Below are 24,836 nucleotides of genomic sequence, written 5' to 3'. Positions count from 1 at the left end.
TGGGGAAAATAAACTCCTAAATCTTTCCATGCACAAGCTTTTATTTCTGTTATTTTATTACACTGGTCTGTAAGTAGTCAACAAAATACTGCAGGAGGAAAAGAAGAAAATTGGTGATTGAAATTTTGTGAAAAGATCACACTGCAACAGAAAAGGCTGCAACCACAACTCACATATAAGACCCGCAGACACTCTCCCCCCTGTTTTGTGAAAATACAAAATGAGCTCCTCTTCTATGAAGTTGCTGATGTTCTCCATCAATCCTATTTGGTAAGAATGCAATACCACTCAGCAGTACTCCAGAAAAGAATGGACGAGCATAGTGCAGGCAGTCTCTTTAGTAGATTTTTCTAATAAAATGCAGTCTTTGGTTTGCCTTCTCCACACCACTTTCTATCTGATGGTCCCTATTTAAGTTGTTCATAACAGTAATCCTTAGTATTTAGTTGACTCAACAAGATTTAAATTTGTGTGACATATCATGTAACAAATACTTAACAGATTTTTTATTACTCACGTGGAGGACTTCACACTTTTTGTTGTTTAGGATCAACTGTCACTTTTTGTGTCAGACATCTTGTCTAAATAAATTTGCAAGTTTAAGGAAAGCAAATATGGATTTCTCATGAGATTCCATTTCATAATTTTTCCAATGATTTCAGATGGAAGGGAAAAAATGTGCTGGATATACTGTTTCCTATTAAAATGCTGTCCAAGAATCCATGACAACTGATCCCAAATCTCTGCCAAACTACATACTGCCCATGGTTGATGTGTGATTAAAGACTTCACAAGAAGTATACATTATTCAGTTTTGCCAGACATGAGGAGAAAAAGCTGATTTTATTATCAATCCTTTTTTTCTTAAAAACATTACAATGGTTCTTATGCAAAGTAAGAGCTAGGGAAAGTCCTATAATTGTGCATTTCTCTTTCTTTTTGTATCTGGCTTACACAGGAACAAACATCTTTGATTTCAGCAAAATACTCCTAGAAATGGAATGAGAGAGATAGATGCATTTATAATATTGTTCTGTGTCAATGAATATGCAGTCAGAGGTAAAGTAGAAGAGCTAACTCATTTGTCAGGTGCCTATTAATGGGATTCTGCATACTGTGTGGTACCTGATGGTGTGTGGTGTATGTGTCACAGTGACAGGTCAAAAAAAAATATATATATATATATATATATATATATATATATATATATATATATATATATATATAAAAAAACAAAGATGAGGTGACTTACCGAACAAAAGCGCTGGCAGGTCGATAGACACACAAACAAATACAAACATACACACAAAATTCAAGCTTTCGCAACAAACTGTTGCCTCATCAGGAAAGAGGGAAGGAGAGGGGAAGACGAAAGGAAGTGGGTTTTAAGGGAGAGGGTAAGGAGTCATTCCAATCCCGGGAGCGGAAAGACTTACCTTAGGGGGAAAAAAGGACAGGTATACACTCGCACACACGCACATATCCATCCACACATACAGACACAAGCAGACATATTTAAAGACAAAGTGTTTGGGCAGAGATGTCAGTCGAGGCAGAAGTGTAGAGGCAAAGAAGTTGTTGAAAGACAGGTGAGGTATGAGTGGCGGCAACTTGAAATTAGCGGAGATTGAGGCCTGGCGGATGACGAGAAGAGAGGATATACTGAAGGGAAAGTTCCCATCTCCGGAGTTCGGATAGGTTGGTGTTGGTGGGAAGTATCCAGATAACCCGGACGGTGTAACACTGTGCCAAGATGTGCTGGCTGTGCACCAAGGCATGTTTAGCCACAGGGTGATCCTCATTACCAACAAACACTGTCTGCCTGTGTCCATTCATGCGAATGGACAGTTTGTTGCTGGTCATTCCCACATAGAATACATCACAGTGTAGGCAGGTCAGTTGGTAAATCACGTGGGTGCTTTCACACGTGGCTCTGCCTCTGATCGTGTACACCTTCCGGGTTACAGGACTGGAGTAGGTGGTGGTGAGAGGGTGCATGGGACAGGTTTTGCATCGGGGGCGGTTACAAGGATAGGAGCCAGAGGGTAGGGAAGGTGGTTTGGGGATTTCATAGGGATGAACTAACAGGTTACGAAGGTTAGGTGGACGGCGGAAAGACGCTCTTGGCGGAGTGGGGAGGATTTCATGAAGGATGGATCTCATTTCAGGGCAGGATTTGAGGAAGTCGTATCCCTCCTGGAGAGCCACATTCAGAGTCTTGTCCAGTCCCGGAAAGTATCCTGTCACAAGTGGGGCACTTTTGTGGTTCTTCTGTGGGGGATTCTGGGTTTGAGGGGACGAGGAAGTGGCTCTGGTTATTTGCTTCTGTACCAGGTCGGGAGGGTAGTTGCGGGATGCGAAAGCTGTTTTCAGGTTGTTGGTGTAATGATTCAGGGATTCCGGACTGGAACAGATTCGTTTGCCACGAAGACCTAGGCTGTAGGGAAGGGACCGTTTGATGTGAAATGGGTGGCAGCTGTCATAATGGAGGTACTGTTGCTTGTTGGTGGGTTTGATGTGGACGGACGTGTGAAGTTGGCCATTGGACAGGTGGAGGTCAACGTCAAGGAAAGTGGCATGGGATTTGGAGTAGGACCAGGTGAAACTGATGGAACCAAAGGAGTTGAGGTTGGAGAGGAAATTCTGGACTTCTTCTTCACTGTGAGTCCAGATCATGAAGATGTCATCAACAAATCTGTACCAAACTTTGGGTTGGCAGACTTGGGTAACCAAGAAGGCTTCCTCTAAGCGACCCATGAATAGGTTTGCGTACGAGGGGGCCATCCTGGTGCCCATGGCTGTTCCCTTTAATTGTTGGTATGTCTGGCCCTCAAAAGTGAAGAAGTTGTGGGTCAGGATGAAGCTGGCTAAGGTGATGAGGAAAGAGGTTTTAGGTAGGGTGGCAGGTGATCGGCGTGAAAGGAAATGCTCCATCGCAGCGAGGCCCTGGACGTGCGGAATATTTGTGTATAAGGACGTGGCATCAATGGTTACAAGGATGGTTTCCGGGGGTAACAGATTGGGTAAGGATTCCAGGCGTTCAAGGAAGTGGTTGGTGTCCTTGATGAAGGATGGGAGACTGCATGTAATGGGTTGAAGGTGTTGATCTACGTAGGCAGAGATACGTTCAGTGGGGGCTTGGTAACCAGCTACAATGGGGTGGCCGGGATGATTGGGTTTGTGGATTTTAGGAAGAAGGTAGAAGGTAGGGGTGCGGGGTGTCGGTGGGGTCAGGAGGTTGATGGAGTCAGGTGAAAGGTTTTGCAGGGGGCCTAAGGTTCTGAGGATTCCTTGAAGCTCCGCCTGGACATCGGGAATGGGGTTACCTAGGCAAACTTTGTATGTGGTGTTGTCTGAAAGCTGACGCAGTCCCTCAGCCACATACTCCCGACGATCAAGTACCACGGTCGTGGAACCCTTGTCCGCCGGAAGAATGACGATGGATCGGTCAGCCTTCAGATCACGGATAGCCTCACCACTGCTGAAGCCCAGGCTATCCGTGATCTGAAGGCTGACCGATCCATCGTCATTCTTCCGGCGGACAAGGGTTCCACGACCGTGGTACTTGATCGTCGGGAGTATGTGGCTGAGGGACTGCGTCAGCTTTCAGACAACACCACATACAAAGTTTGCCTAGGTAACCCCATTCCCGATGTCCAGGCGGAGCTTCAAGGAATCCTCAGAACCTTAGACCCCCTGCAAAACCTTTCACCTGACTCCATCAACCTCCTGACCCCACCGACACCCCGCACCCCTACCTTCTACCTTCTTCCTAAAATCCACAAACCCAATCATCCCGGCCGCCCCATTGTAGCTGGTTACCAAGCCCCCACTGAACGTATCTCTGCCTACGTAGATCAACACCTTCAACCCATTACATGCAGTCTCCCATCCTTCATCAAGGACACCAACCACTTCCTTGAACGCCTGGAATCGTTACCCAATCTGTTACCCCCGGAAACCATCCTTGTAACCATTGATGCCACGTCCTTATACACAAATATTCCGCACGTCCAGGGCCTCGCTGCGATGGAGCATTTCCTTTCACGCCGATCACCTGCCACCCTACCTAAAACCTCTTTCCTCATCACTTTAGCCAGCTTCATCCTGACCCACAACTTCTTCACTTTTGAGGGCCAGACATACCAACAATTAAAGGGAACAGCCATGGGCACCAGGATGGCCCCCTCGTACGCAAACCTATTCATGGGTCGCTTAGAGGAAGCCTTCTTGGTTACCCAAGTCTGCCAACCCAAAGTTTGTTACAGATTTATTGATGACATCTTCATGATCTGGACTCACAGTGAAGAAGAACTCCAGAATTTCCTCTCCAACCTCAACTCCTTTGGTTCCATCAGTTTCACCTGGTCCTACTCCAAATCCCATGCCACTTTCCTTGACGTTGACCTCCACCTGTCCAATGGCCAACTTCACACGTCCGTCCACATCAAACCCACCAACAAGCAACAGTACCTCCATTATGACAGCTGCCACCCATTCCACATCAAACGGTCCCTTCCCTACAGCCTAGGTCTTCGTGGCAAACGAATCTGCTCCAGTCCGGAATCCCTGAATCATTACACCAACAACCTGAAAACAGCTTTCGCATCCCGCAACTACCCTCCCGACCTGGTACAGAAGCAAATAACCAGAGCCACTTCCTCGTCCCCTCAAACCCAGAATCCCCCACAGAAGAACCACAAAAGTGCCCAACTTGTGACAGGATACTTTCCGGGACTGGACCAGACTCTGAATGTGGCTCTCCAGCAGGGATACGATTTCCTCAAATCCTGCCCTGAAATGAGATCCATCCTTCATGAAATCCTCCCCACTCCGCCAAGAGTGTCTTTCCGCCGTCCACCTAACCTTCGTAACCTGTTAGTTCATCCCTATGAAATCCCCAAACCACCTTCCCTACCCTCTGGCTCCTATCCTTGTAACCGCCCCCGATGCAAAACCTGTCCCATGCACCCTCCCACCACCACCTACTCCAGTCCTGTAACCCGGAAGGTGTACACGATCAGAGGCAGAGCCACATGTGAAAGCACCCACGTGATTTACCAACTGACCTGCCTACACTGTGATGCATTCTATGTGGGAATGACCAGCAACAAACTGTCCATTCGCATGAATGGACACAGGCAGACAGTGTTTGTTGGTAATGAGGATCACCCTGTGGCTAAACATGCCTTGGTGCACAGCCAGCACATCTTGGCACAGTGTTACACCGTCCGGGTTATCTGGATACTTCCCACCAACACCAACCTATCCGAACTCCGGAGATGGGAACTTTCCCTTCAGTATATCCTCTCTTCTCGTCATCCACCAGGCCTCAATCTCCGCTAATTTCAAGTTGCCGCCACTCATACCTCACCTGTCTTTCAACAACTTCTTTGCCTCTACACTTCTGCCTCGACTGACATCTCTGCCCAAACTCTTTGTCTTTAAATATGTCTGCTTGTGTCTGTATGTGTGGATGGATATGTGCGTGTGTGCGAGTGTATACCTGTCCTTTTTTCCCCCTAAGGTAAGTCTTTCCGCTCCCGGGATTGGAATGACTCCTTACCCTCTCCCTTAAAACCCACTTCCTTTCGTCTTCCCCTCTCCTTCCCTCTTTCCTGATGAGGCAACAGTTTGTTGCGAAAGCTTGAATTTTGTGTGTATGTTTGTGTTTGTTTGTGTGTCTATCGACCTGCCAGCGCTTTTGTTCGGTAAGTCACCTCATCTTTGTTTTTATATATAATTTTTCCCACGTGGAATGTTTCCTTCCATTATATATATATATATATATATATATATATATATATATATATATATATATATATATATATAGAGAGAGAGAGAGAGAGAGAGAGAGAGAGAGAGAGGGGGGGGGGGGGGGGAGACAACATTCCACGTGGGAAAAAAATATATCTAAAAACAAAGATGCTGTAACTTACCAAACGAAAGCGTTGGTATGTTGATAGAGACAATAAACACACAAACACACACACACAAATTTCAAATTTCAAGCTTTCGCAACCCAAGGTTGCTTCTTTATGAAAGAGGGAAGGAGAGGGAAAGACGAAAGGATGTGGGTTTAAGGGAGAGAATAAGGAGTCATTCCAATCCCGGGAGCGGAAAGACTTACCTTAGGGGGAAAAAAGGACAGGTATACACTCGTGCACACACACACATATCCATCCACACATATACAGACACAGGTAGACATGTGTAAATGCAAAGATGTTGGACAGAGATGTCAGTCGAGGCGGAAGTACAGAGGCAAAGATGTTGTTGAATGACAGGTGAGGTACGAGCGGCGGCAACTAGAAATTAGCGGAGGTGAAGCCTGGTGGGTAACGAGAAGAGAGAATATACTGAATGGAAAGTTCCGGAGTTCTGATAGGTTGGTGTCAGTGGGAAGTATCCGGAAAACCCGGATGGTGTAACACTGCGCCAAGATGTGCTGGCCGTGCACCAAGGCATGTTTAGCCACAGGGTGATCCTCATTACCAACAAACACTGTCTGCCTGTGTCCGTTCATGCGAATGGACAGTTTGTTGCTGGTCACTCCCACATAGAAGGCTTCACCGTGTAGACATGTCAGTTGGTCAGTCACGTGGGTGCTTTCACACGTGGCTCTGCCTTTGATCGTGTATACCTTCCGGGTTACAGGACTGGAGTGGGTGGTGGTGGGAGGGTGCATGGGACAGGTTTTACACCGGGGGCAGTTACAAGGGTAGGAGCCAGAGGGTAGGGAAGGTGGTTTGGGGATTTCATAGGGATGAACCAAGAGGTTACGAAGGTTAGGTGGTCAGCGGAAAAACACTCTTGGTGGAGTGGGGAGGATTTCATGAAGGATGGATCTCATTTCAGGCCCGGATTTGAGGAAGTCGTATCCCTGCTGGAGAGCCACATTCAGAGTCTGATCCAGTCCCAGAAAGTATCCTGTCACAAGTGGGGTACTTTTGGGGTTTTTCTGTGGGAGGTTCGGGTTTTGAGGGGATGAGGAACTGGCTCTAACTATTTGCTTTTGTACCAGGTCGGGAGGGTAGTTGCGGGATGCGAAAGCTGTTTTCAGGATATTGGTGTAATGGTTCAGGGATACAGGACTGGAGCAGATTCGTTTGCCATGAAGACCTAAGCTGTAGGGAAGCGACTGTTTGATATGGAATGGGTGGCAACTGTCAAAATGGAGGTACTGTTGCTTGTTGGTGGGTATGACGTGGACGGATGTGTGAAGCTGGCCATTGGACAGATGGAGGTCAACGTCGAGGAAAGTGGCATTGGATTTGGAGTAGGACCAGGTGAATCTGATGGAACCAATGGAGTTGAGGTTGGAGAGGAAATTCTGGAGTTTTTCTTCACTGTGAGTCCAGATCATGAAGATGTCATCAATAAATCTGTACCAAACTATAGGTTGGCAGGCTTGGGTAACCAAGAAGGCTTCCACTAAGCAACCCATAAATAGGTTGGTGTACGAGGGGGCCATCCTGGTAGCCATGGCTGTTCTCTTTAATTGTTGGTATGTCTGGCCTTCAAATGTGAAGAAGTTGTGGGATAGGATGAAGCTGGCTAAGGTAATGAGGAAAGAGGTTTTAGGTAGGGTAGCAGGTGATCGGCGTGAAAGGAACTGCTCCATCGCAGCGAGGCCTTGGACGTGCGGGATGTGTGTGTATAAGGAAGTGGCATCAATGGTTACAAGGATGGTTTCCAGGGGTAACAGGTTGGGTAAGGATTCCAGGCATTCGAAAAAGTGGTTGGTGTCTTTGATGAAGGATGGGAGACTGCATGTAATGGGTTGAAGGTGTTGATCTACATAGGCAGAGACACGTTCTATGGGGGCTTGGTAACCAGCTACAATGGGGCTGCCGGGATGATTGGGTTTGTGAATTTTAGGAATAAAAATGTTAGGTGGACAGCAGAAAGACACTCTTGGTGGAGTGGGGAGGATTTCATGAAGGATGGATCTCATTTCAGGGCATGATTTGAGGAAGTCGTATCCCTGCTGGAGAGCCACATTCAGAGTCTGATACAGTCCCGGAAAGTACTCTGTCACCCGCCGTCCACCTAACCTTTGTAACCTCCTGGTTCATCCCTATGAAATCCCAAAACCACCTTCCCTACCCTCTGGCTCCTACCCTTGTAACTGCCCCCGGTGTAAAACCTGTCCCATGCACCCTCCTACCACCACCTACTCCAGTCCCCTAACCCGGAAGGTGTACACTATCAAAGGCAGAGCCACATGTGAAAGCACCCACGTGATTTACCAACTGACATGCCTACACTGTGAAGTCTTCTATGTGTGAATGACCAGCAACAAACTGTCCATTCGCATGAACGGACACAGGCAGACAGTATTTGTTGGTAATGAGGATCACCCTGTGGCTAAACATGACTTGGTGCACGGCCAGCACATCTTGGCACAGTGTTACACTGTCCAGGTTATCTGGATACTTCCCACTGACACCAATCTATCAGAACTCTGGAGATGGGAGCTTGCCCTTCAATATATTCTCTCTTCCCGTTACCCACCAGTGGTAAGTTTCCGCCCCTCGTACCTCACCTGTCATTCAACAACATCTTTGCCTCTGTACTTCCGCCTCGACTGACATCTCTGCCCAACCTCTTTGCATTTACATATGTCTGCCCACGTCTGTGTATGTGCAGATGGATGTGTGTGTGTGTGCGCGAGCGTATACCTGTCCTTTTTTCCCCCTAAGGTAAGTCTTTCTGCTCCCGAGATTGGAATGACTCCTTACCCTTTCCCTTAAAACCCACATCCTATCGTCTTTCCCTCTCCTTCCCTCTTTCCTGATGAAGCAACCATGGGTTGCGAAAGCTTGAATATTTGTGTGTGTGTTTGTGTGTCTTTTATTTTGTTGTGTCTATCAACATACCAGCGCTTTCTCGTTTGGTAAGTTAAAAGTTAAAGTATCTTTGTTTTTTATATATATTTTTCCCATGTGGAATGTTTTGCTCAAATCAAGCAGAGAAAAAATATTAACACAATAAAGAAAAATTATACATGGAATGTAAACAAATGTAATCATGAAAGACAACTATGTACCATTACGGGAAAATGTGGGAGCAATAGATGGGGACATAAAGAAAATAGTTCAGTTTTAGAACTAACTTTCTTGATTAGTACATGCGCGCGCGCGCGCGCGCACGCACACATATGCACGCACCCACTCGCGGCTTGCACCCAGCCACCCTCCCACACACACCCACCCACCCACCAACCACCCACACGGAGAATCCAGCAGCTCCCTCAAGATATGTTTGGTCTCTCTCTCTCTCTCTCTCTCTCTCTCTCTCTCTCTCTCTCTCTCTCTCTCTCCCCCCCCCCCCCCTCCCCCCTGCCCCCTGTCACTTCTCCTATCTCATACCATTGTTTTGAGGAATAAATATAGTAATATTAAGCCCATCACCTTTTTTCAGATTTGTTGTGATGTGTGTGCATGCTTGCTACATTTTATTTTCACTATTATGTAATGGTGTTGGAGACATTATACAAATAAATACATGTATTTCTTGAGATTTAAAATGAGGTGGGCCGTATAACTGACATGTCACTAATCACTGAATAGCAACTAAGACTTATTTCTTTAAAACACTTGTTTAACTTTTTGAGTAAATAAGCTTGTTTCAGTTTCTGTACAATCCTTACATGTACAAATATAGAATGCCATGCACAACTTTTTCATGCCTTGTATTCAAAACAGAATATGACAAAGTATTGGCAGACTTATCTCCACAGAAATATGCTTTACATTTGTATTTAGTGTGTGAAAGCACAGACAGTCCTATGTTCATATTTACTTGAGGCACTATTACTAAATGACCTAAGAGCAATTAGCACACAAGTGATAAAACTGATTATTTCAATAGAATGAAAGAAATTAATACCTTTGTACTCCATCTCTGATGACAGGAAAGATACCAAAGAAATATATCAGTGTACAGCCAATAAAATATTCAAATGCCAATCAAATATAGAAACAGGATGTCATACTTTTACTTAGAGAAATGAGAATAGTTGTAGTTACACAGAATGAACTCACCTTCTGATGCTTCTCTGAGTTTTCTTCATCCTCAATTACAGAGAAAGTTCGAGAACGAGAAATCATGGGACTCTCCATTACGAATCTTTGTTCGTGTGCAACTGTTGATTCATGGGGCATCTGATAGAGAAATGTGAGATTTATTATTTAACAAGAATACTTCTCTCTCTCTCTCTCTCTCTCTCTCTCTCTCTCTCTCTCTCTCTGTGTGTGTGTGTGTGTGTGTGTGTGTGTGTGTGTGAGTTTTCACACATTTACACACAGACATAAACACACTATAAACCAACAGGAACAAAATAATGCTGCTGGACTTCCAGAAACTCATATAATGCATACCCAAGTAAACATGCTTACATGGAGAAGATTGTTCCCCTTTATTTCTTTTTTTTTTAATTTATTCTTAACCATATGGAAATTCCAAACTATATTCTACATAAATCTTGCTATGATAGATATTTAAGATTGGATAATGAATAAAACTATATCAACCCTGTCCATGATAAGATGTTCCCTATTACGAACAATTTTATATTAAATTGTATATATCCAACACAATCAATATGCAATATTATTCCAATAAAATTTATTTCAATAGATACTGGTAACAACTATAAATCTATAATAGTCTACACTTTTTGTTTCACTAATACATGCAATCTCAAGAATATTGCATTATTGAACAACACTGCATATTGCAGCTACAAGAGGCCTACACAAGGGCTCAAGCAGCTTCACAGATAAACAGAGGCAACATTTGGATACTGAGTGATGCATGCTAGTATGGTATCACCCAGATACACTTCCAAATGAGCAAAAAACAACTAACTACAGTTATGGGTACTGGAGATTATTTATATGAAACGGAAAATGTAATAACTTTCATTGTTGTGTGTTCAAAGGATTTCTTTTGCATGTAATGAAAGGGTAAAGTTATGAAAACTGAAAATAAATAGAACCATGGTGTAAATGGATGTGGCGGACAGCAAAATGGTGCTCTTCAATTCAGAATGAAAGAAATAGATGCATAATAATTACTAACCTGTTTAATGTTTTTCTTTTGTTCATAAAAGATAAGGGTGACAATGAAATTATTTTGAAGCTAATCAAGCATATTATACACAGTAATTCTTACTGCCATCTGTTGTTTGGGTTCTAAATCAGAGGTCTTCAGAATGTGACCCATAGATCAAAGTGGCCTGAGTCAAGTATTGTGGCCTGAGTCAAGTATTCGTGTGGCCAACGGTTCTCAGACTATTTTATATTAATGCTAGCTTTTTACTCCTTGCTTAGAATGTGTACACATATGTCACATATCGATGGTAGGTGTTGAAAACCTAGTGACTCCATCTGTCTGTGAAAACTCTTAATTCCAGTAACCAGTAGCTCCATAATCAAAGAGAGATTTGAAAATGCATGGATTTCTCTAATCTGTCAATAACTCAACTTCTACTATGCAGTTACACATGGAGCAACTTTATAAACCACTTTATTATTTTTTTAAGGAACAGTCTTTGCTTCAACTGTAAAATTTTACAAAATGGAGTTACGGTTTTTCACTACCTACCACTGATATATTGCAAAAATATATGTTCGGTCTCTGCTGTTTTACACCGTGCGACACCAGAGAAGATGTTAAATTTGTGTGTGGTATTGAGCTGCGTGGCACAATTTTAGGTCCTAAAACATGATAAAATTGTTGCCTTCCTGCATACACAGGTGATACACTGGACAGCACTAATAAGAGACAAACTGCAGTTTATACTTTTAAAAAATTCGAAGTCAGCTAAATACAGGAAAGAGACAAGTTGGCCACTCACCGCAGTGGCAGAGGGGTAAGTAGTGCAGTGACTGCAGGTTTAGAGTTTGTGAGAGGAAAATTGTTTTATTTTTTTTCTTACAGTACTGACAACTCATGAGCATTTGTTTCTCCTAGTGATCAGTTTCTGTGGTACAGATATGAAATGGAAGTAACATGGATTTGTGAATGCATATTACAGAGATGGTCTTCTTGAAACACAATACATATTTGTAGCAAGGAATATGAAATTAAATCAAGGTTGTTGTAATATAATACAACGACTAGAAGAAAAGTGACATTCAAAACTTTTTGGGTTGTGTCTCACACCGCATAACGCATTTAAACATAAGCGTAATTACTGTATTTAAACAGTTTATTATCCGCTCACACAAACAGCACAACACTTCATCAGGTAACTACAGTGTTACAACTCTGGAGTCGCTGTGGGTGGCAGCAGTCTGAAACACAGGACAGTTGATACAAAGTGTTCCAATTGGTAGGACTTTTAACTATCAGTGCTGGAGGGCTGACTGCCCACTTATTATGTCCTTACCGTAACTAGTGCATTAAGGGCATCTCCAGGCACATCTTTGCTGATCATCGGGGCTCAGTTCAAAGTGGGAGTCATCACTGAAAGTAATTCTACTCCAATAAATCAATAAATGAGATTCCAGGCTGAAGACATGTCTGGGGCACCACAGACAGTAGTGGGATACCAACCTGACTTCTCACTCCATACAGCCCAACAGTAAGGAGTGATGGTTTGGAGTGCTATTTGTTTTCATAGCAGGACCCATTTGGTTGTCATCCACAGCACCCTTACAGCACAGCAGTATGTCTACAATATTCTATGCCTCATTTTGTTGCCCTTCATGGCAAGTCATTCGGGGCTTACATTTCAGCAAGATAATGCCCACCTGCACACGGTGAGAATTTCTACTGCTTGTCTTCATGCTTGCCAAAGCCTACCTTAGCCAGCAAGGCTACCAGATCTCTCCCCAGTTGAGAACATTTTGAGTGTTAGATTTTGACAGTCTAATGGCAAATTGGTCAAAATTTGGTACGCTATGACTTCCTCAGTTTGTGAAGTTCTCTCTCTTGAACAAATCATACAATTTTTCTGAAAACGGTAGTCATTTGTTTGTCTGTACATGTACATCACATCTACTGATTTCCATTCCATTCAGATAATTCCTTTGTGGCAAGAGTACACAATGTTTCACGTGAGGAATATAATCAAATGATCATTAACATTACTTTTATAATATAATATAATAATTTCAGTCAAGATGTTATATTGTTACTGGTGAAAAAACTCATAGCAGTAGCTCATGCAAACTTTCACAGTGTGTGCCACCATTCCACATACTGAAATATCTTCAATTTTCATCTGACACCTAAAGTGTGCATGAAACATATTCAAAGCTGCAAATGTGGACAATCATTAGCTGCGTAATGGAATGATGACAATGAAAATTTGTGCTGGTCCGAACCCAGATTTCCCACTTATCATGAGTAGTCACCTTATAATTAGACTATCTGAGAATGATTCACGGCCAGACCGAAACTTCCGTATGTTGTCAGCTGTGTGTTTACAACCTGTACTCTTGCATCCATTATGTATCGCCCTGTACAGGGGAGAAATTTTAAGGGCCTGTGTTGTTCCGATGTACACTGCAGTGTTCTTTCAGACATGCATACTTTGGAAAAACACAGGCACTGCAATATCGTACTAATGCATGCAGTTATGTCCCGGGCTCATAATTACAATTAAACACCCTTGAAATCCTTGTACATATCCAAGAAAGTTAATTTCAGGAACCTAAGAAAACAATTCCTGATATAAAAGGAGTGATACCTAGCGTGTTATGGACTAGCATTTGTGGGAGAGAGATGTATTAGTTTCCAATGCCCTGTAACTTAGACACCCTTGAATAAATACATGACAAGGATATCAATTAACAGAAAAGGAAGGAAGTCTTTGGCCTTAAAGAGGTTGTGATAAAAAAAATTGAAATAACTTATGGCATTATTGGCTGGAAGACCCTGCCTGGGGTTGGTGGAAGTCTTTCTATCTTATGTCACTTCTGTGAATTGTGCACCTCTGTGGTGATGATGAGATGAAATGATTAGAGAACACAAACACACACTCCCCAGTGAAGAAAATCTCTGACCCAGCTGGGAAGCGAACCCAGGTCCTGTGGTCTAGAGGCAGCAATGCTAACAATCAGTCCATGAACTATGGGTTATTAATGAAAGTATGTTTAAACAATTATACTTATTCAGCAACCTTCAGGAACATCCCACATACGATTTGTGGAAGCAACGTTAGCATTTGAGCTCTTTTCTCTAATCTAATGTTACAAATATGGGACTGAGATTCCTACATGTTTGTAAATCACCTCACGATCTCATTGGGACTAAATATGAGCGTCATCTACAAAGTAAGTTCTGTTTGGTTAGATAAAACAAACATGTACAGATACAGAAAAAATATTTATTGTAAAAAAATCTACAACTGTTAAACTATTTTTTTACATAGCTTCCAAAATTTTGTAGCCAATTGTCACAGCATGGCACAAGTTTTTGTATGCGTTCTTCATAGAAGGTTGCCACTTGTGTATTCAATCATGTGGTAACATGTTCTTTCAGCTCATCATCCTCATTGAAGTGTTGACCACCAAGGAAAGATTTTAGGCGTAAGAAGCGATTAAATTCGCTAGGAGTGAGGTCTGGGCTGTACGGAGGATGATCAAATGCGTCCCAATGAAATTCTTGTAAGAGTTGTTTGGTCACATTCGTCATATGAGGTCCGGTATTATCGTGGAAAAAAACACCTTTTGACAGTAAGCCTCGGTGCTTGTTCTGTATTGTGCAGCACAATTTCTTAATGGTCTCACAGTAACCATGTGCACTCATTGTTTGACCTCATGGTAAGAAATCAATCAGCAAAATGCCTTTTCTGTCCCAAAAAATGGTGCACATGACTTCTGAGGTGTTAAGATTTACTTAGGCTTAACCTTTGTTGGGGATGAAGTGTGTCTCCATTCCACTGATTGCTGTTTTGTTCCAGGGGTGTCGTACAATACCCAAGTTTCATCCTCTGTGGCCATCCAAGAAAGAAAACCATTGCTTTCTTCATTGTAGCGCGTCAAAAACTGAAGTGCACTGCCCATCCATTGTTTTTCGTGTGTTAGTAAGAATTTTGGGTATCCAACATGAGCAAAGTTTTCAAAATTTCAGTTTTTCAGTAACAATTTCATGAATTAGTGATCGTGAGATTTGTGGAATTTCCATAGCAAGGGCACCAAGTGTAAACTTACGGTTGTGCTTAATCTTCTCTTCAATTGTGTGAACCAGTTCATCAGTAGCCACGGATGGGCATCCACTTCATTCCCCACCGTGCACTCGATCACGTCCTTCATTGAACAGTCTGACCCATCTTCTAATCATTGAGTGACTCATAGCATTTTGTCCATGAACCTCGCAGATTTGCCTATGATTTTCCTTTGGTTTAACTTTCTTTGCATTTAGAAAACGAATCACAGATCCAATTTCACACGCAGCGGCATTTTCAATTACAGCTAACATTATAAAGAAGCACTACAAACAAAGCACATGTTGGCGGCAGTGATCTGAAAATGGCGTCCATGTCTTCTCCTTGAGTCAGAGTAACTGCTGCGCATGCTTGGAATTGCGATCGCAGCACTGCCGCGGATAGAAACAAAAACAGAACCTACTTTGTGGATGACCCTAGTACTTCTTTCATCAATGTTTATTTAAATCCTTGCAACCCTAATCAATTTCAACTATGAAAACTAGTAAAGCTCTCCTGGAACGAATACTCCAAGTTTAGGAATGATAACATTCAACATTTCTGGCAGAAAGGTTCAAAATCTTATAAAAAGTTACAATTTTATTTCAGATGACAATACATGCTGTTTCCCAAAAGCTCCACAATGCAATGTACCACAAAGAAGGCAGCCTGTTTCACAGATTCACTAAATGTGCAGGAAAACTATCAAGTAAACAGAAAACTGGATCCAAAAATAAGTTCTTATACATCTATCTAAAGTTATTAAGGAAACTTAGAAAATAGGACAGATTGTTTACTGTGCATGACATCACAGAGGTGACATGAGAAACCAGGTAAATTTCTCTTTAGAGAAATCCGTACAACAGGAGAACCAGGATTTCTGATGAAATTCAAAGACAAACAAAGGTGACATTTCTCTACCAGCACTTTTTTCCACATTCTGGTTTTGAAACACAAGAAAGGTTTCTTTGACAGTTTCTACAACAATCAATGGACAGATTAGTCACACTTGTCACCTGGGCCTAAAATGTGATCTCTTGACTGTGCCAGAAAAACTAGCTTATCAATCAAGAAAGGTGCCAATTAAGTGTATTACAATCAAGGACTTGGGAAAACTCCAATGTTATCTGCCTGATGAACATCTACCTTTCTATGGAGAAAGGTCTCACCAGGGCAAGAGAAAATACAATTGCAAAACTTCACTATACACAAAATTTCTCATTCTTTAGATATCGTGTGACGAGAGTATGAACCCATTTGTGAACTGTCAGTTCATGAAAGGACAACATTTGATGACCATGTTAAAAACACTCTGATCAATCCCAATGTATTTAAACGTCCAAAATTGAACCTTCTTTGTCATTACTGCAAACTAAACACTGATTTGCTTAAACTGAATAGGTAAATTGGTAGGGATAATTGGTATGCGGACTAAGAGAGAGAGAGAGAGATATCTCTCTAGTTACTGGACCTGTGAGGACAGTAGGTGCAATGACATTACTTCACGTAGTTTTAATCTGCGAACGAGTACAATTACAGTGTTTCGGACAATTCAGATTGTGTAGCAATAGTATAATCACAAGTCGTTAAGCCATAAATACCACTTTCCTAATATACAGTTTTTATGCTAAAGCCAACTGTGAGGAAGAAACCAAAATTGCACCTTTTCACTGCATGTTATTTCCCACAGTTGGTTTTACAAGATCTACACATTGAAAATAATCAATTATTGATAATACAATGTACATGGACAGAGAAAAAATCTACTCACCAGATGGTGGCAGGGTAAAACACACACAGAAGGATTTAAATTTCTCAAGCTTTCGGAGCCAGTGGCTCCTTCTTCTGGTGGAAGAGTTGAAGGGGAAGGAAGAGGGATGAAGGAAAAGGACTCGAGAGGTTTAGGGAAAGGGGTACAGTTTATAAAAGTTTCTAAAACTCCAGGTCAGGGGAGACTTATTGGACGGGATGAGAAGGAAAGCCACTGGCTCCGAAAGCTTTAGAAAGTTAAATCCCCCCCCCCCTCCCCTCTATCTCTCCTTCTCTCCTCTCCCTCTATACAAAAAAGCACCAATGTCTCAGTAAACACGGGTTCGAAAATGAGCTGCTTGCGAGATAATCATGACTGTATGGTTCCAAGCTGCCACTGACATCACTGTAAAAATCATCCTAGTTAGTACACATTAATTTGAAATTTAGACTTTAGTATTGGGTTTTACATCACAATTAGTTCACATTTCAAGTATGGGGTACCTGTTAAAGGAGGTGTTCGAAGTGTTTTCTTTGCATATGGATGCAATACTGTACTCGTCTCTGCAATGAATTTCGAATCCTTTAGAAAACCCCTGGATCATTCTGGAATTCTTGACAAGCATGTACAACTCTCTGCTCCAGTTCTTCAACTGTGTTAATGGTTGTGCTGCACACTTTGCTTTTGAGGTGACCCCAACACAAAAAACCAATGGACTTAGATCAGGTGATCTTGGAGGCCAAGGTACAGGTCTGCCTCGACCTATCCATCTTTGGCTGTATCTGAGCGTTAAACGCAGTCACACACCATCAGCAAAATGTGCCAGAGCTCCATCAAGAACATACCACATACTCTGACGTTGCTAAAGGGGAACATCCTCAAGCAATCCTGGAAGATGACACCGCAGAAAGCTAAGGTACCTCTGTCCATTTAAGTTGTGGTTGAAGAATGTGTGGTGGCGGTGGTGTGTTGGGGCTTATGGGCGCTCAACATCGAGGTCATCAGCCCCTGACACACATTAAAAGGAACGAATGTGGACAGACCTAAGAAAACTAAAGCACACACTCAAACAAAGCAGGAAAAGAAGGAAAATGCTACCTAAGAAAGTAAAACCTAAGGAAAGGGAAACATAGCAACAAGAATGTCACAGGAAATTGTTATTGGCTGGCCACTTACATAAAATATGGGCGAGCTTGTCACAAAGTGAGCAAATTAAAATCCTCTCCCTAAAATCTTTGTAAAAACATTTGATAGGGCACAGAACTTTAAAACTTTAGCCACATTCGTCCGAGTGTTGCCTAAAAGAGATGGCAGGTCCGCTGGCAAGTCAGCCGCGACCCGCTGGTCAGAAAATAAAACGCAATCCAATAAAATGTGGCGCACAGTGACCTGGACGCCGCAAGCACCACACATTGGAGGGTCCTCTCGCCGGAGAAGGAAGCCATGTGTCATAGGGCTGTGGCCTATTCGAAGCCGAGTGAGGAGAACCTTGTCCCGTCGATGGGGCAGAAAGGAAGTACACCACACATGCGTTGTGGGCTTGACTATACGGAGCTTATTGTCAGTCACTTCCAGCCACTCATCCTCCCACCGACGCATGACCCGTGAGCTCAACAGCGAGGTGAGTGCGCGCAAGGGGATAGCACACTGAGATACTTGTGGGGCGAGACACGCCTCCTTGGCTGCGAGATCTGCCCTTTCATTCCCAGCAATGCCAACATGCCCCGGAACCCAACAGAAAGCTACAACTTTCCCCAGTCACTGTAGTCGGAGGAGGGCATCCTGGATGGTCTGGGCAATTTTGTCTGCCGCATACAAACGTTGCAATGAGTGAAGGGCACTGAGTGAATCGGAACAGACAAGAAATTTAGGAGAGGAAGAATGTCTCATGTGCTCCAGTGCCCGCAAGATCGCAAACAATTCCGCATCAAAGACAGTAAAAGTCTGAGGCAGTCGGACCTTGAGGACACGATATGGAAAAACAACTGAGCAACCAACAGAATCCCCTTGTTTCGACCCATCCGTAAAAACAGCTACATAGTCGTGGTGCTCAGATGAAATGGCAGAAAATGCTGCATTAAAAACGGTGGCAGGAGTGCAATCTCTCTTGTACCGCAATAAATCTAAAATCACTCCAGGCTTCTTCAGTAACCAGGGTGGCAGGCGGTTAAACCTTGGATTTGGGGTTGTACAGACTCCACACTGAGGGACTCTAGTACACGTTGCACACGGATCCCAAACGGCAACATAGCCCCGGGACGGCGGGAAAAAAAGGCGGTCCAGAGGTGGATGGGCAACAAGATGGTGAGCAGGTGATCTGGGAGCTGCAAGAAACTTACAAGCCTGGCGCACCAGCAGGAGCTGCCACCGGATGGTAAGTGGCGGTTCGCCAGACTCAGCACAGAGGCTGGGTACGGGACTGGCCCGATAAGCACATGTGGCAGTCGGATCCCAGTATGGTGAACAGCGTCAAGGATCCGCAAATAAGATGGCCTCGCTGACCCATATACTGTGCACCCATAGTCCAGCCGTGAACGCACAAAAGCTCCATAAAACTGTAGGAGACACGCCCTGTCCGCGCCCCAAGACCTGTGGCCGAGGCACTTGAGGATGTTCAGTGCCTTCAGCGTTCTGGCTTTCAAGTCACGTAGGTGTGGCAGCCATGACAACCTGGAGTCAAAAATTAGGCCCAGAAACCGCACTGTGTCTCTAAAACGTAGGACAGTATCCCCCATATGCAAGGCAGGCAAAGTAAAAAGATGACGAGAACGATTAAAATGAACACAAACACACTTTTCAGCAGAAAACCGAAAACCCGTCTTTGCAGCCCACTCCTCTAACCGCCGCACTGTTAGCTGCAACTGACGGCTCACGGTTGCGACACTGGAGGAGGAACAGAAAACAGCAAAGTCGTCCACAAATAAGGAGCACTGTACTGGACTTCTCACTGTAGACATTATACTGTTGATGGCTATGGCAAAGAGGGTAACGCTTAAAACACTGCCCTGTGGGACACCGTTCTCTTGCTCAAAGCGATCATACAGTGTGTTACCAACGCGGGTCCGAAAAAACCGCTGAGACAGGAAAGACCGAATGAAAATGGGGAGGCGGCCACGAAAGCCCCATTGATGCATTTGTGCAAGAATACAGTGTCTCCAAGTAGTATCATATGCCTTACTGATATCAAAGAAGATACCGATACAGTGATGCTGACGGAGAAAATCCTGCTGAATAGCTGCCTCTAGGAGGGTCAGGTTGTCGACCGTGGACCGAAATTTTCGGAATCCACACTGAAAGCGGCTAAGGAGCTGTCTGGTCTCTAACAGCCAGACCAGACGCCGGTTAACCATCCGTTCCAGGGTCTTTCCGACACAGCTTGTCAAGGCGATACTACGATAACTACCGCGACATGTGCGGTCCTTTCCTGGTTTGAGGAGAGGGATGAGAATTGCCTCCCTCCACGAGGTGGGGAACACTCCTGTCTGCCATATGAGATTAAAACATTCAAGGAGGATTTCCTTTGACGCCGCTGGCAGATGTCGAAGCATGGAGTACCGGATGCGGTCGTAACCTGGTGCAGTGTCAGAAGTCTCAGTAAGTGCCGATTCAAGTTCCCACATGGAGAAAGGGGAATTGTAGGCCTCAGGACTGTTCGACCGAAAGTCCAAGATCGCTCTTTCGACAGTCGCACGGTAGCGTCGTAACGCCGGATCCTGATTTGCAGTGGCAGTACTTTGTGCAAAATACTCTGCCAATGTCTGAGCAATGGCTCTGGGTGTCGTTTGGACGCATCCCTGGTTCAGGACAGCAGCTATTGGTAAACGGCTACGTTTACCGGAAATCCTCCGGATGGCTTCCCATACTCTTGTGGAACAAGTGGAACGGTTGATGGAGTCCAGGAACTCCTGCCATGACCTTTTCTTGCTCTCTTTAATGACACGGCGTGCCCTGGCTCTCGCAATTCGAAAGGCGGTAAGACTGACCGCTGATGGGCGGCATTTAAATCGGCGAAGAGCCGCACGCCTGTCCCGGATGGCTGAACGGCACTCTTCCGTCCATCAAGGCACAAGGCGCCGCTTAGGAGGGCCAGAAGACTGTGGTATGGACAGGTCAGCAGCATGATGGTCCACAAGCGTGATGTGATCCACCCATTCCTGTAAGTTATTGTGGCGGTCAAATACAGCCAACCGAGTGAACAGTGGCCAGTTAGCCCTGCCAATCAACCACGATGGTGGCCGCGGCTCCAGCAATACACCATCCAGGAGATGAATGCGGATAGGGAAGTGATCGCGGGAATGAAGGTCGTCAATGACCTCCCAGTGAACAGAGTCGGTGAGGGTTGGAGAGCAGAAAGATAGGTCAATGGCTGAGAATGACCCTGTAGCAGTAGAGAAATGAGTCGGAGTACCTGTGTTGAGGATGCACAACACTTGAGATGTTAGGAGGCTCTCCAAAATTCGACCTCGAGCGCAAAGAGAAGTGGAGCCCCACAGGACATGATGGGCATTGAAGTCTCCCAGGAGAAGAAATGGGCGGGGGAGTTGGTCGATAAGATCTGTGAGAGCGTCTAAGGTCATTGCATCCAGAGGGGGTAAATAAAGGGAGCAAACGGTAAGCCTCCGAGGTGAAAGAATTTCAACTGCAACTGCTTGCAGGTCGGTATCCAGGGGGAGGGCAGAGGAGTGGTGGTCATTATTGACAAGCACAGCGACTCCGGCTTTGGCCCTTTCTCCAGTCAGGTCATCTTTGCGATATGACATATAGCCCCTTAGTACAGGAGCATCAGATGGTTTTAAATGCGTTTCCTGTAAACACAAGCACAGGGGGCGTTGCCGTGCTAGGAGGTTCAGTTCCTCCACATGTGCCCGGAATCCATTCATGTTCCACTGTATAATGGGAGCCATCTTTCAGGGTGGGAGTACCTTCATTCTCACTTTCTGTTGGGGAGGAGAGCCCACAATAGGTGGAGGCTCAGTTTTGGGGCGAGATGATTGCCCCAGTCTGACATCAACCTCCATCGCCTCAGAAGAGGAGTCGAGAGAGACGTCAGAGAGAATGACATCCACATCAGGAAACTGTATAACTGCAGTCTCCTTTAGTGGGCGAGTCTTCACCTTTGTCTTTGGCTTCGATGTTCTGGCCTGAGGTGGCATTGGAGCCAAAACCTCAGAAGCAGTAGGGGGTGTAGCAGTGCTGGGCAGTGCACAAGACTGGACCCGGGAAGGGGCAGGAAGTTCCATGATGTCAGCTACCACGGCCTGGTCAGAAGGCCGGGGGGGAGCAGCAGGCTTCACAGGAACGGCAGCAGCACACATACATTGACAAGCGCAGGTGCTAGTGCTGACAGTAGCAACCTCCGTTTGTGTAGCGGCATCGGTTTTCAAGACTGGTTGTTTGAGAACAGAAGAAAAGGAAGCAGCGAACGTGGGCGGCTGCATGGACTTGTAGATTTTCTTCGCCTCACCATACGGGATGCGTTTTGTAGTTTTTAGTTCCTGGATCTTCCGTTCCTCAAGGAAAACTCTGCATTCCCTACTCCACACAGGGTGATCCCCAGAGCAGTTGACACACTTGGGAGGAGAGGAGCAATCAACTCCCTCATGGGCGGCTTTACCACAATTCCCACAAGTGGCTTCCCCTCTACAGCCGAGAGTAGTGTGTCCAAAGTGTTGGCATTTAAAACACCGCATGGGGTTGGGGTAATAAGGCCGTACACTGAGACATAGGAAACCTGCCTTCACATGCTCTGGCAATTTGGTGCTGTTAAATGTAAGGATAAATGAGTCAGTCTTTATGAGAGCACCATCCACCCGTTTCATAATGTGTTGCACGTCGACAATTCCTTCCCGGGACCATTCAGCCTTCAGTTCGTCTTGAGGAATGTCAACGAGATCTCTGCAAGTCACAACACCCTTGCTGTAGTTCAAGGTGTGAAATTCAGTCTCTATCGCAAACTCCCCAAGAAATTGTGCCTTCTGAAGGTTCTGGACTTGCTGGAAGCTAGATGTTTGGTGCCATTTCGCAAGCGCTTTACAGATTTTAATGTGCCAGCAATACCTTCTAAGCCCTTCTGTATATAAAATGGCGAAACTTTTTCAAAACTCCCATCTTTTCTTTTAATTATGAAAAACACATTCTGCGAAGCAGCATGCATTCTGTTACTACTACCTGAATCAGGAGGACTGGCTACACGAGCCCTCTTGTTGGATTGGGTGTTAGAACCCACCAGCGGTCCACCCTTTCCGCTGGCAGGAGAAGAATAAAAGTTCGAGGATTCCATCTCGGTCCCACGAGCAGCTAGGGAACTAGAAGTCCACCTAGACAGAGCCCCGCGTGCCTAGGTAAGCCTTATACAACTGGGGCGCGGCAGGTGCCCCAGAGGTTGCCCACTTGCGACTGTTCCACCCCAACAGCCATGCATCTTATAGGCGCGCAGCACACCGTAAGATTGAGGGGTTTTTATAGAGGTTTACCTTCCTCGCAATCCAGGCGGTCAAGCCAAGATTACCATTCCCCGCAGCACACAACATTCCACCACCGCACCATGCGGTGGTCGCTGAAGAATGTCCGGGGGTTACGGTGACAGGAGACTGGCGGCGCTGACCAGTCCCCAGCTCAGGACCCCGGGGTCGCCACGCCCGTACTCAGCAAATGAATGCTGAGCCCCTGGGGGGAAGAATGTGTGGCCCAATAAGTTGATCGCCTAGCACCCTAACCACACATTCAGTGAGAAACATTGCTGATGTGGTGACTGATGAACAGAATGTGGGTTTATTTCACACTACAAACGTGTATTATGATAGTTAAACAACCCAAGGTGTGTGAATCCTGCTTTGTCTGTAAATAAAATGTTACAAGCGAAATGAGGGTCGACTACAGCCTGCTGTTGCAGCCACAGACAAAACATCACTCTAGGAACAAAGTCCGCATAATTGAGACACTGAACTCGTTGGAGGTAGTAAGAGTACAGTAAATTGCGATGTAAAATTCTCCATACACTACTGTGGCTTAATACAGGCACTTGCGTGGCAATTCTTCTTGCCGAGATTCCTGGAGATGCTGTACTGCTTCCAACACCATATCCTCAACCTCAGGTGAAATGCAAGCAGGCGTACCTCCTGCTCTGCCATGTGCAGAACCCCTGTGTTCTCTCAGGCACTGATGGACCCTTGTAAATGTATGACTTTTGGGGTGTCTTCAGTCAGGATATGTTTCTTGGTACAAGCGTGCAGCCTCCCATGCATTGCCATTAGCCCTGCCATACATGAATTGCATATCCGTTACTGTACGGTTCCATTGTAACTACAACACAGCACACGTCACTCCTCAGACACGACTGATGCCCTTTGAGACTGTGTACTGTATTCATCCTGTACGTTCTGCGGGTACGGTGTGATTCTAACTCCACCTCTTGGCAATGTTCCGTTGTGTAAACAGTGAACATAGGATGGCCTTAAGTGCGCAAGGGGGAAACTGGATGATGTTACAAACAATGCCGTCAGTGGTGGCGTGGAACCAAACGGTCTTGATTATTTCACAAGCGGCTCATTTGCGGACACATGTTCACTGGGACATTTGTGCTTCTATTATCGTTTACTTTCAACCGTGTAAGTTAGCACCATCCTTTTTGATACACCCTATATATACTTCACAATTGCCAAATACGTCCGGCAATTGAATATACATCCTAATCTCCTTCTGCTCCCCCTCTCTCTGTCCATATCCTCCTCCACCCCTCTCTCTGTCTATAACCTCCCCCCCCCCCCCCCTATCTTTCTCCATTTACTCTTCCATTTCTCTCTGCCCATCTCTTCTTTCCCCTCTCTATGTCCACCCCCTCCCCTCTCCGTCCATCTCCTCTTCCACCCTCTCTCTGATCTCGAGCCTTGTTTATTCTTAATGCAAATGAAACCTTGATCAGGA

General features: G+C 44.8%; 1 protein-coding gene across 4 annotated transcripts in view; it reads right to left on the bottom strand.

Annotated features, from left to right (window-relative positions):
• The window catches only part of LOC124615874 (cytosolic purine 5'-nucleotidase), a 470,708-nt gene that overhangs the window by 14,313 nt on the left and 431,559 nt on the right, over nucleotides 1-24,836 (bottom strand). For 3 of the 4 annotated variants that reach the window (XM_047144059.1, XM_047144044.1, XM_047144067.1), the window contains exons 11-12: nucleotides 10,050-10,169; nucleotides 9,895-9,909 (exon numbers count right to left, since the gene is read on the bottom strand). In XM_047144059.1, the coding sequence (XP_047000015.1) occupies nucleotides 9,895-9,909; nucleotides 10,050-10,169 (135 nt within the window). The remainder of the gene's footprint in view (nucleotides 1-9,894; nucleotides 9,910-10,049; nucleotides 10,170-24,836) is intronic. The other variant, XM_047144051.1, reaches the window with a different exon arrangement.

Source organism: Schistocerca americana, chromosome 1, assembly GCF_021461395.2.
Source record: "Schistocerca americana isolate TAMUIC-IGC-003095 chromosome 1, iqSchAmer2.1, whole genome shotgun sequence".
NCBI classification, from domain to species: domain Eukaryota; kingdom Metazoa; phylum Arthropoda; class Insecta; order Orthoptera; family Acrididae; genus Schistocerca; species Schistocerca americana.
The sequence above is the reverse complement of the archived record's forward strand: the minus strand, read 5'-3'. Positions and strand labels throughout refer to the sequence as shown.